This window comes from Lycorma delicatula, chromosome 5, assembly GCF_047948215.1.
Source record: "Lycorma delicatula isolate Av1 chromosome 5, ASM4794821v1, whole genome shotgun sequence".
NCBI classification, from domain to species: Eukaryota; Metazoa; Arthropoda; class Insecta; order Hemiptera; family Fulgoridae; genus Lycorma; species Lycorma delicatula.
In genome coordinates, this window is record NC_134459.1 from 164,433,531 (window position 1) to 164,447,057 (window position 13,527).

The 13,527-nt window shown below is 26.1% G+C and overlaps 1 protein-coding gene across 1 annotated transcript; it reads right to left on the bottom strand.

Moving 5' to 3' along the window:
• Positions 1-2,317: 2,317 nt before the first annotated feature.
• On the bottom strand, positions 2,318-6,498 carry LOC142325558 (vasotab-like). Its single transcript, XM_075367447.1, has 3 exons — positions 6,346-6,498; positions 4,206-4,373; positions 2,318-2,475 (listed from the first exon to the last, which is right to left on the bottom strand). Exons 1-3 carry the CDS (start codon positions 6,371-6,373, stop codon positions 2,444-2,446), a joined length of 228 nt encoding a protein of 75 aa, XP_075223562.1. The 5' UTR covers positions 6,374-6,498; the 3' UTR covers positions 2,318-2,443.
• Positions 6,499-13,527: the final 7,029 nt, after the last annotated feature.

The window sequence follows — 13,527 nt, forward strand, 5'->3', positions numbered from 1 at the left end:
ATTTATTGTTACAATTGCAGTGTTATGAAATATACCTAAGAAAGTTTACTGAAAAGTAAGGCCATTGCAACAAAAATTTCATTTTAATGTGGTTTCAGATCATTGTTGTAGCATTAGAACATTTTTATATGAGAAGCATATTTCATCATTTAGAATGATATTCTAATTTAATCTATAATTTAAGTGAAACCACATTATTTTAAAAGCTTTTCCCCAGAAAAAAGTAATAAATAAATGTAAATTGCTTGTACTTTGTTTAAGACTCAATTGTTGAACAATGGTGATTGTGCTGACATGACTAAAGGCTGAAAAAAGGATGATCCATCACCAAGGGTCTAACAACTGCCCAGTGTTAAAGATTATTTTAAAATTCTTTGTAAAAATATTAAAATTTATGAGCTCTTCCATTTTAGATTTGAAAAGTGTCTATTTTACAGTATGGGCCACTTTGAGGGTCATTATAAAAAACATATAAGGAATCAGTCTTCAAACTTTTTCCTATTAGATAATAGAATAGTCCAATTAGATAAATTTAAGCATACAAAGTATCAAATCTGAGAATCTTATCATTTTAAAAAATTAATGTTTTGAATCAATAATTTGAGTAAAACAAATATTTTGTAAATGTATTCCACACATTTGTGTGAGAGATAGCTGAACGTTGGCATTGAAATATGTAAAAAATAACAAAGTTTTATTTAAATATCTTATAAAATAGAGCAATTAAACTTTCCCATGATAGTGGTTTTGATGTAAAAAAAAAAAGACAGACCGAAAAATTATAGACTTGTAAAATTTTACCTATTTTTAAAAGGTCACATGTTTAAATTAAAAAATATATATGTACAAAGGTTTTCTTAAATGTTGAGTAGCAATCATTCATTGAACTGGAATAGACTGCCTCAATCAATCACTTATCATTAAATTTATTAAAATTGATGTAGACTATTTATAAAAATAAACATACCATTAAATAAGTTATTTTCTTAAGACCATTTTCTTTAGATAAGTCCATCTTATCTAAAGTTAATTCATTATGAATGCATAACCAGACAGTTTAAAATAAAATATTAATTACAGTTATAGTGTTATAATTAGGTTTAAATTTAAAATAGTATGAAGTTTTTTTAAGTTGTGAAATTTAATAGATTTATTAAAGTAAATTCAAATTTCAGTATTCCTTAAAGTTTTTTCTGGCTTGTCAATATTGTTCTGTGATATAAAAAAAGGATTTTGTAATTCAGATTAAAATGAACTACTTTAATATTAACCATGCATGTGTTTAACACATTTCCAAGTGACAGAAATAGTTTTTTTTTAAATCTACTTACACAATAACATTTGAAATGAAATTCCTGATTTTGGCATGCTCAATAAACGGAAAATAATCAATTTCTTTTCTAGTTATTGTTAAGAGTCTCTTCATTTGATCACATAATCTCTTTTTCTAAATGTTTTATATATGTGTATGTATAATGTGAGTGTTTATTCAGTTGATATAAGTCACCAGTAATCACATGTATAAGTAGATGTGTAAATGTTCAAGATGTAACGTATTAAACATTATCAATTGCTTCAAAATTTAAAAAATAATTTTTATTTGCTGACATACTTTACATGCACATTTAAATGCACTCAAGTGTGTGTGTGTGTGTGTGTGTATGAGAGTGTGCACATGTGCATCTCATTTGTGTTGATATTCATCAAAATGAAACTTAAGAGGCAGCTTATATAGATAAATAAATATGTATACGTTTATTCATATAACCAGTATACCAGTTAGAGAATAATTCTTCTTTAAATAGTTGCTAAATTCCTGAGACATGTAGTTAATTGAATCCCAACTTTGAATATTATTGTAGTCATTGACTGAAAATTAGTAGCAGTTCTTTTTTGGGCAGGGGAGAATTTCTTAAATAGAATTTTAATCAAACTAAACAATGTTCAGTGAAAGTGTACTAGTACAATTCGTGCAATATATATAATCCCAAAAAGGGAATTATTTTTAAATAACAAAAGCAATTTTGATTAACAGTTAGTAAAAATTTAATTGCAACAAATAGAAATAACATTTCTGCAGTGTTATATACCTATAAATGTATAAAAGTTGTTATATTTTCTCATTTATTTATATTTATGAAATACTGGAAATTTTGTAAGAGTATGATCAACTTTCTCACATCTTCTAATCATAAACTACTTCCTTCTGTATAAGGAGAGTGCACTAAAACATTTACTAAATCACTACGAGTAATAAAAATACCAGTAAGTCATTTTGTTATAGGAATGAAAAGGTTAACATTAAGTTTAAAAACCATTTAATAAATATTATATGATTATTGTAATTGAATTTCAATAATATAAATATTACAAATAAGTTTATAAAATATCACTTTACTGTTTATTTATTATGATAAGGTGCTTGACGGTTTTTTCATAATTATCAGCATATTCCATTTTTGATTTTAACATAACCTGAAAAAATCACACAAATTAAATATTAATTAATAATGTGGCAGTCCATAAATATTCTGAATGTTTATATTAAAAGATTTATAGGTAAACAAAAATAATTATATATTGATTTATTTATGTAATAAATATTAACATAAATTTTATAATATATGTTTCAATAAAATATATACATATATATGTATTTTATTAATTTTCAACGTAAAGTTTTCATACATATTAATTCTGTATTCATTATTATATACTAATTAGAAAATTGATATAGCATTCAATGATTATTTTGAAACTGTTTTTTACAGTAAAATTATAAAAGATGAATTTGTTTAAAAACCATATTAAAATAATTTCCCAGAAAAATAATTCTTTCTTACATAATTACTAAAAAATATATTATCTTTGGATATCCACTTTGTTTTAGTTAATATTCTTTCAGTTTGTGGAGCAGTTTTTATACAAAGAAATATAAAAGCAAAATATCTGATTTGGACACCAGATGACTTCCTTGTATGCGTATTAAATTATGTATAATTTAATGTATAATTATAGATAAAACTTTATTTCATTAATAACTTTTGATATTTGTTCATATTTTTTAAGTAAATAACTTCAAAAAAAAAAAAAAAGTTAAAAAAAAGAAATGGAGATGAAGTCTGATTCAAGTCGATATGACTTCCCTTGTAAGATCTAAATATTTCAATAATAAAAATTTTTATTTGGCTACAATTCTGGAACCAATGAAAATAAATACCACTGATGATATATTGTTGAAAAGCTCTCGATGAGGGCTTATTACTGCGGTTAAGAAAAAGTACAAAACCAATTTTGTTTGTTTTTTGGCTTTTTGGATACTTTTGGTTCAGTCGTTTGCAATTAAAAGAGGAGGAACACAATCAGATGTCACAACAGTCCTAAATCCAAAATTTCAACATCACTACTTACAATACAACAGAATACTTACATTTTTTACTTCATGCAAGGATGTAAAAAGATGATTTTATAAAAGTCATTAAGAAAAGGTTTGGCCTTTTGTCAACTTTCTATCCAGAAAATTTTTAAAATATACATTTATAAGGATTATTAATTATAAGGATTTGTTAATTATACAGACAAAAAATTAGAATGACTTGAGTGAATTTCATTTCACCCAGAATAAATATAAAGCAATTTTGAAAATTTTTACTTAAAAATGTTATCAGTGAACAATATTTTATCATTTTTTCTGTCATATTTCTTCAAAAATTGCTTGTATCACTATCAAAAAGTTGGTTCTAAATTTTGACTTATATATCACGCTTACATTTTTGTTATACAATGTGCGTGTAAAATAATAAGAATGCTATATTCAAAGGAAAAAAATTCAAAGAAATTATATAATACATATATATTTCTAATAATATAAATAATAAAATGTTGTGTACTTATAAGAAAACTGTTAAAAAATTGTTTTCTTACGTAAATTAACAAGGTTTACGCTCAAGAGACATCATTCCCATTTGACTCGAGTAACCCAAATACACACATATTTTTTGAATCCAATCTTATTAATTATCTCCATTGTTGTGTACAAAAGATTTTTTCAAACTAAATTAGCTTAATATGTATGAATAAACAGAATTCAATTATTAGTTTTTTAATTACACTAATAACAGTAATTACTTTTTTTGTTAAAATAAAAAATTTCTACTGATTTAAAATTACAAAATAAACTCTGTGGTAACATTTAACAAACTCACTTTCGTTATTTACACAGTTAAAAACTCCCAGTTCACAGCTGTTACCGAATGTTTTCCCACATCCTCTTGAATTTATTGCACAAAGTGGTTCATATATTAACGGACAATAAGTCTGGCATTTTTTTGATTCAGCAGGACTCAAAAAAGAGAATGTTATGACCAACAATACTGTGAACAAAGTAAGATTACTGTAAACACTTTAATGAATGCAACTTAATAAATTTAATTAAATCTTTTAGTTTTATAATTTTATTGTTTACTTTGTAAAATAAATAACACCACCTTATCCTTTTCTTTTTCTTATTGTTGATATAAAATGTTTTTAAAAAACAGGGTTTTCCATTAGATTTCAGAAAATTAAAATTTAATTTTAATTTAAAACAAACAAATTTAACAAGATTTTTTTTCATCTACCTCTTATTTAATACTCTGCTGAATAAAAATTTAATTAAATGATTTTTTAAAACACCCAAGGTGTTTTTTATGAAGGAATCACAAATCAATCACATTCTAGGTGTGATAGGAGTGTTTGGCATTGTTTGATATCTTGGGAATCATCAGTGTAAGATGAATACAAGTTTAGCAATATGAAATAACTAAACTAAAATGATGGAAGATGCATGTTGGATGTAGATTTGAAACTAATTTGTGAACTGAAAGGCAAACTTGCAACAGCAGTCCAATCGTTCAAGTACACACAATTCTTATCATATATCCTGCTGCAAGTAGTAAAATGCAGATATTTCTTTCTTAATGCATATGATTATAAAGTATTTAATAATCCATGAAAATACTTTTAATTGATAGATTTAAACTGAAAAATATAAATAAATACAATAACATAAATAAACACCAAAAATCTTCGTCATTTATTTATAAATACGATTTAATACCATTTTTATTCATGAATACCATTATGTCAGTAACTGTGATAAGTAAAAACTGTGTGTACTTGATTGATAGAACTGCCAATTCAGTTGCTCCTATTTAATTCATGAAAATAATTTCATATCTATTTCCATCACTTGTTTACATCTCTATATTTTGATTTCTAATTGGGATAGTATTTCGTTGGAGATTCCAAGGTTATCAAATTTACTACAGAAGGACTTATAAGAAATTAATTTTATAATAATTCTAATTTTTAAGTTGGTCTCTTCATCTTCCAGACTAATGTAGCTAGTTTAGTTATACTACAGGGAAATTGATTTCAAAAAATAATTTTTTTTAAATTGTGCCTCAAGGGAATATTTTAGAAAAAAATGTTTCATGAAAAATAAAGATCCTAACTTTATGTATTAGAATTGCAAAGAAGTTTTTTTTAACATTATCCCTAAGCTAAAAATAACCTTTTTATAAATGAATTTTTATTTACATAAGTATATATATATATATGTGTGTGTGTGTGTAAATAAGCCTGTTTAAAACTTAATAATTGCCAACTACCAATTTTCTTCAAACTTGATAGGAAGATGACATTCTCAGGGGGATTTATTTATTACGTTAAAATTTTTTAGAAAAGGGGATCATTTTCGGCTGTTTTTTTATTTATTTCTTTTATAGTTTTGAAAAAAAAATTTTTAATTCATTACTACCACTTTAGGGCTACTTTTTTTAATTATATGTAAAATTTCTGTTAAATTCAGAAAATATGTAAATTTCTTTTCATTAAACTTGTTTATGATGAATAAGTTGCAGTGTTATTCAGTCCATGCTTGGATGTAGTTTTTTTTTTTATGGTGATTGAAAAATAATTAACTGATGCATATTTTAAATTTCATATTTATTTGTATAAATGTTTAGTACTCCAACTTAAACATTTGAATCAATATGACATTATAATTCATGTCATTCTCTGAAAAATTCTCCAAAAATTCTCAAACAAAGTGCTCCAAAGACAATGGCATTTGAAAGTGCAAAGCAATGAATCAGAAAATTCCTGAGTGTAATTATTAGATTTTTTTTTTAAATTAACGTTTTATATAAATATGATTCGAGGAAAAGTATTAATAAATAGTGTTCATATAAAAGTGTATCAAAATCTTAATTGCTTTTAAACAAACAAATAAATACATACATAGTAACAATAGATACGTACTACAAGAGCTACAATAAAAAAATGCAATATAAAATTAATTACCTGTTAAAGTGAAAATTTTGCTGTTCATCTTCTTATGATTTCATATAAAAACTGAATAGCGTATGAAGCAGGATTTCCCTTATATTCCATAGCAGGTAATTGTATAATAGCAATAGTAATATTATGTAGGTAGGGGTTCCCCCCACCAAAACATAAAAATTCAGTTTTTCAAGATAAAAATTTAATTTCTTGGAATTTTGTATAACAGTGTTTAATGGTAGTTTTATATTTTTATTTATTTACAGATGAACTCACGTATGTATTTATTAATATATGGTTATTTATTTAATAATGTTTTCATTTTATTATAAACAATGGGAATAAATAAAATCCTAATTTCATTTATTTATGCTTATCTTCAACTTTAATACAACAAAATAAATTAAAAATAATGGAATAATTAACAGTGGTTAATTTTTTCTAAATTAGCAGAAGGGTTAATCTGTATCATCATGATATGGTGTTCTGCTTGTTGGCAGGTCCCTGGCACCACTGCCATCTGTTTTTGTCCCATGCTTTTCTTTCATCTCGTCAAAACTTCATTACCTTTTATGTCACTCATTAACTGACATTTCCTTCTTCTTCTTTTTTCACCTTCAAGAACTGTATTTATTATTCTCTTTCCCCTAATTATATATCAGATTTGTGCTGACAGAGGCAGGAAAGGAAAGGTCCTTTCCCGCCTCTGACAGCCACAAATATTGTTCTATCTTCAATTATTATTCTTAATACTTCTACATTACTTCCTCTGTCCATCCATTTTATCTTTTCTATCCTCCACCAGACCCACATCTCAAAAGCCCTGATCTTACCTTTTTCCTCTTTACCCAGAACTCATGTTTTACTACCATACAAAAGTTATCTCAAACATAGTATTTTACCAATTTCAGGTTCAGATCCAGGTTACTCAAAGTAGGTTTTTTTTTCTAAAAAAAGGCCTCTTTTGCCATTGCAGTTCTCACCTTAATCTCTTCTTTACTCCTACAGTCTTCAGTTAATATTGTCCCAAGACATCTGTATCTTTTTGCTTGTTTAATTTTTCCTCCTCCTGTTACTTCTTCCCTCTCATTCACCTTCATAACTTTTATTTTCTTCACATTTATTTTCATCCTATATTCCTTCATATCTACTTCTGATGCTTTTATCATAGGTTGTAAAATCTGAGTGTCATTAGCTAAAATCTTCAAATTTGACAATAGATATTTTTTCCACTTATTATTCTCACACTTTTTTGGCCACCCAATATTTCTTTCAGCATTTCTTTGACATTATGGGTGAACAATTTTGCTGATAAACACCGCCTTGCCTCACTCATCTGCCTAATTCTAACCAATTTATGAGATTCTCATTTATTTTATTTATTTATATTTATATAGAATGTACAATAAATAAATAATTTATAATATATTCATGATTCTGCAGTACTGATCACTGTATCAGCTTATGTAGTCAGGCAACTGGGGACAAAATATTCTATTGCATTAACTGAATAACTATGGATTTAGTGGTGAAGTAGCTTTCATTCATTGTCAACATCATTCACGTAATAATACTATATAAAATCTCAAGAGAAAAACTAAACATTAGAGATTTGTACTGGAATCATTATATATTGAATGTTATGAAATATTTAAATTGTCTAAAACAATGTAAAAGATGCAAGTGTCAGATACACAGCCAGAAATAATGTGATAAAAGTAACAGATTTGTAGACAGTAATCAACCAGTCATATGACAAATAATTTAGAATTGCAACTACAGAATAAAACTTATCAAATGAATCGGTGCTTGTATAAAAATAATAAGATATTTTATATAAAAATTACTGTAAATCAATAAAAATTATTTTAATTTTATTTAATATTCAGCTACACAGTAACACAGTAGAGATATTGTGTCAACAGCACTTTTCAGAGATGCCAAGGCACCTTTACATAGATGTACAAATACAAAAAATATTAGGAAAATAATAAAAGAAATAAAAAATCTGATTGGACACCACATGACTTCCATGTACATTTATTAAATTAAATACACACATTTTTTGCTGCACTTCATTTAAACTTGAAAGTGAAATACGATCCTCTAATTCTTTAATAAAGTGGACTGTACACAATTGCATTGTGGCACCACTTGCATCAAATTATTTTGTGGTGTTTGTATCAGCATTTTATATTAGTTTATATAAATTAATTTTGTTTCATATTGCTGAGTAGTTATTTGGTATAAGTGAGAACATGTTGGATCCGCAACCATGGATACATCAGTTCGAATCCGACTTCTTATACATTTATTTTTTTTTTAATTTAAATATATTGATTTATTACTACCTATTAACCTCTGTAAAAATTTTTGAATTAAAATTAAGAGTACATAAAATTTTATATCACTAATTTTTTTAATATTTTTTTAAAATTGTTATTGAATAATTATTTATTTAAACATTTTTTTACAATCGGAGGTTAATAATTAATTATTAATAAATCTTCCCCTTTTAAGATCCAAATATTTCATTAGACTATAACTCTGGAACAAATGAAAATAAGTACCAAATATGATATATCGTTGAAAATTTCTCAATGAGAACTTAATACTTCTGTTAAGAAAAAGTCCAAAATCCAGATGAGTTTGGATTTTTTTGGACACTTTGGTTCAATTGATTGTCAAAATGGGAGGTATACAATTAGATGTTACAACAGTCCTAATTCCAAAATTTCAACATTCTACAGTTAATTGTTTTTGAGTTATGTGAGACATATACATACGTACAGATGTAATGCTGAAACTAGTGAAAATACATTCAAGGATGATCAAAATTGATATTTCTGTTGAAATCTGAAAACCAAATTTTTTACTATCACAATATTTCCTTTACTTCATACAAGGAAGTAAAAATACAAGGAAAAATAATGATTTCACACAATACATCACTTAAGTATTCATCAATGTGAAGTATAGCCTTAATTCAAGTTCATTGGTCTTATAACCTTTTCTAACATGTTTTTTTTATAATTTCATGATACCAGACTTTTAGTTTAAAGAGCCTGTTTATTAAAATAATATGTAACAGTATATTTATGATCCCTTCTGCCAATTTCTTGGCACAAAATTTAAAAATGCATACCTATCTCTACAAAATAATGTTTTGATAAGAAGCCTATTGCAGAAAATAGCTACAACTCAGTAAAGAAAACAACATTACAACATAGAAAATTAATTTTGGATTAGAATGTAAATAAATAATTAATACCAAACTGGATGTTCAGTAGATGTTTAGTAATAGAGTATTTATTTTTCATTATTGAAGAGTTATTAAAGATATACTCTAGTCCACTTTTGAAACTAGCTGTGAACAACTATTTACTGCCTTTTTGGTTAGGATTGTTATAGCTTAAAATTTTCACATTTTCAGTGTTTTTTAAAATTATGTAAATCATAAACCCTTTCCATTCAAAATGTTTTAATTGCTCTCTACACTGAGGGCTTGAGATGTGAGGTCTAATAGCAAAATATAGATAGATTTCAAAAATATAGATATATATATACAAAAATTTAATAAAAACAAACATCTGTCCAAAAATGCTTTGATATATAGTAGTTGAAAGATTTTGCAAGGATTTTAATTCTCCTGGTGAAATGAGATGACTGACATTTTTAAGACATCATAGATACATGGGGTAAACTTGATGGTTTCTTATGTTTTTTGCATTGAAATATCCAATAAAACCAGTTTCAGAACTGCATCTCTCACAGTTTTCATGATATCCAGCGTAAACCAGAAATATTTGATCACAAAAACACATTTTTTTTAGGTATGAAATACAATAACTTTGTTAAATGACTAATAAATGCATCAATTTTATTATAAAAATTTATAGAGAATGTAATTCTGTGAAAATTGATATAATAAAGTTTATAAAAAACTTTAGCAAAAAAAAAATTAACTTTAATTATTAAAAACAAAAACAGAACAGAATTTGTAAAAATTAAAATTACCTGTTATTAGTATAATAAATTTAGACTTTCAAATAATTAAAAAAAATACTTTTAATCAATTTAAAAATAAAAAAAGGTGATGAGGTTTTTGGCAATTTAATTTACTATAAATATTTGAAAATTTCACGATTGACATGGTTGTTCTTTTCAGCTTGTTTCCTTACATATTTTTCTGTCACCAACCTAATGATATCTTTGTGTTCCTTGATGAAAGCAGCAGCATTAATAATGCAAACGATCAGTACATCACTTGTGTATACGTTTTGCTTATATACCTTGCATTTTATCCATCCCCAAAAACAGTAACTAAAGGAATAAGGTCAGGTTTTCTAGGTGGCCAATTTACTGGCCCTCTACATCCAGTCCATTTTTCATCTAAGAATTTTCTATCTTCATTAGTGAAATGTGTTTCTGCAAGCAATGTAAGAAAGTTATTGTTTAAAAATTCTAGATAATTTCTCCTCATGACACATTCTTCTAGTAAGAAAGGGCCTATTAATTAATTGGTTGTCGATCTTGCCACATCTAATATTCACCAAAAATCCTTGCTTAAAATTTGATTCAACTACAGCTTGATAGTTTTCTTCAGACCACCGATGTGAATTCGGTGTGTTTATGCCATTATGGGTAAAAGAAACTTTGTCGGACTATAATATAAATGGAATTATGTTGTATTATTGTTTACCCATTGACAAAACTACAGTTGTTTGGCATGCTCATCTTTCTGAACATAAGGGCGTACGTAGTTCATGAGCATGTAACATCCCCCATACTGTACTTTGTGGAATGCTCAGTTGTGTAGAAGAATTTCTACACAACTGAGTTTCGTTTCTCACAAATTGGTTAATTCTAACCAATTTGTGAGATTCTCATTTATTTTATTTATTTATATTTATAGTATGTAGAATAAATAAATAATTTATAATATATTCAATGATTCTGCAGTACTGATCACTGTATCAGCTTATGTAGTCAGGCAACTGGGGACAAAATATTCTATTGCATTCACTGAATAACTATGGATTTAGTGGTGAAGTAGCTTTCATTCATTGTCAACATCATTCACGTAATAATACTACATAAAATCTCAAGAGGAAAAACCTAAACATTAGATATTCATCTGGAATCATTATACGCTGAATTTTATGAAAGATTAGAATTGTCTAAAACAATGTAAAAGATGCAGGTGTCAATTACACAGCCAGAAATAATGTGATAAAAGTAACAGACTTGTAGACAGTAATCAAGTAGTCAGTTTCATATGACAAATAATTTAGAATTGCAACTACAATAAAAACTTATCAAATGAATCGGTGCTTGTATAAAAATAATAAGATATTTTATATAAAAATTACTGTAAATCAGTAAAAATTATTTTGATTTTATTTAATACGCAGCTACATAGTAACACAGTAGAGATATTGTGTTGACACCACTTTACAGAAAATAAAAATCTGATTGGACACCACATGACTTCCTTGTACATTTATTAAAATACATACACACATTTTTTGCTGCACTTCGTTTAAACTTATTTCATTTGAAAGTTAAATATGATCCTCCAATTTTTTAATTAAGTGGACCGTACACAATTGCACTGTGGTGGAGACCACTTGCATCACATTTTTTTGTGCTGTTCGTATTAGCATTTTATATTAGTTTATATAAGTTAATTTTGTTTCATGTTGCTCAAGTAGTTATGCAGTGTAAGTGAGAACTTGTTGAATCCGCAACCATGGACACATCAGTTCGAATCCGACTTCATATACATTTATTTATTTTTTATTTTTTTAATTTAAATATATTGATTTATTACTACATATTATTCTCTGCAAACATTTTTGAATTAAAATTAAGAGTACATAAATTTATTTTCACTAATAACTTCTGTTTTTTTTTGTAATATTTTTTTTGTTATTGTTATTGAATAATTATTTAATTAAACAATTTTTTACAGTCAGAGATTAATAATTAATAAATCTTCCCCCTGTAAGATCCAAATATTTCATTAATTAAATTTTCATTTGAGTATAACTCTGGAATAAATGAAAATAAGTACCAAATATGATATATCGTTGAAGATTTCTCAATGAGGACTTAATACTGCTGTTAAGAATAAGTCCAAAATCCAGGTGATTTTGGATTTTTTTTCGACACTAGTTCAATTGATTGTCAAAATGGGAGGTGTACAATTAAATGTTACAACAGTCCTAATTCCAAAATTTCAACATTCTACAGTTAATTGTTTTTGAGTTATGTGAGACATATACATACGTACAGACGTCATGCCAAAACTAGTCAAAATACATTCAGGGATGATCAAAATTTATATTTCAATTGAAATCTGAAAACCAATACTTCCTTTACTTCATAAAAGGATGTAAAAATACAAAGAAAAAATAATGATTTCATACAATACATCACTTAAGTATTCATCAATGTGAATTATAACCTTAATTCAAGTTCATTGGTCTAATAATCTTTTCTTTTTTTTTAATAATTTGTTGATACTAGACTTTTAGTTTAAAGAGCCAGTTTATTAAAATAATATGTAGAAGTATATTTGATCCCTTCTGCCAATTTCTTGGCATCAAATTTAAAAATCCATACCTATCTCTACAAAATAATTTTTTGTAGCTACAACTCAGTAAAGAAAACAACATTTCAACACAGATAATTAATTTTAGATTAGAATGTAAATAAATAATTAATACCAAACTGATATTTGGTAGATGTTTAGTAATAAAGTATTTATTTTTCACTATTGAAGAGTTATTAAAGAAATACTGTAGTCCACTTTTGAAACTAGCTGTGAACAACATTTTAAGTTTTAGTTGCCCTCTAAACTGAGGGCTTGAGGATTTCAATGTAGTAGAGTATTAATATATAATTAATAGGGAGTGATAGAGTATTATAAAAACTCTATATGACACACTAGAATAATGTCTAAAACAGAAGTAATTTGTAATATATATATATATATATATATAGAGTGATTCAGGTGGAAAGGAAAATAAGTTGGAAACTGATTCTATGCTAGAAAAAAGCAAAAAGTTAATAAAAACAAACATATGTCCAAAAATGCTTTGATATATAGTAGTTGAAAGATTTTGCAAGGATTTTAATTCTCCTGGTGAAATGAGATGACTGACATTTTTAAGACATCATAGATACATGGGGTAAACT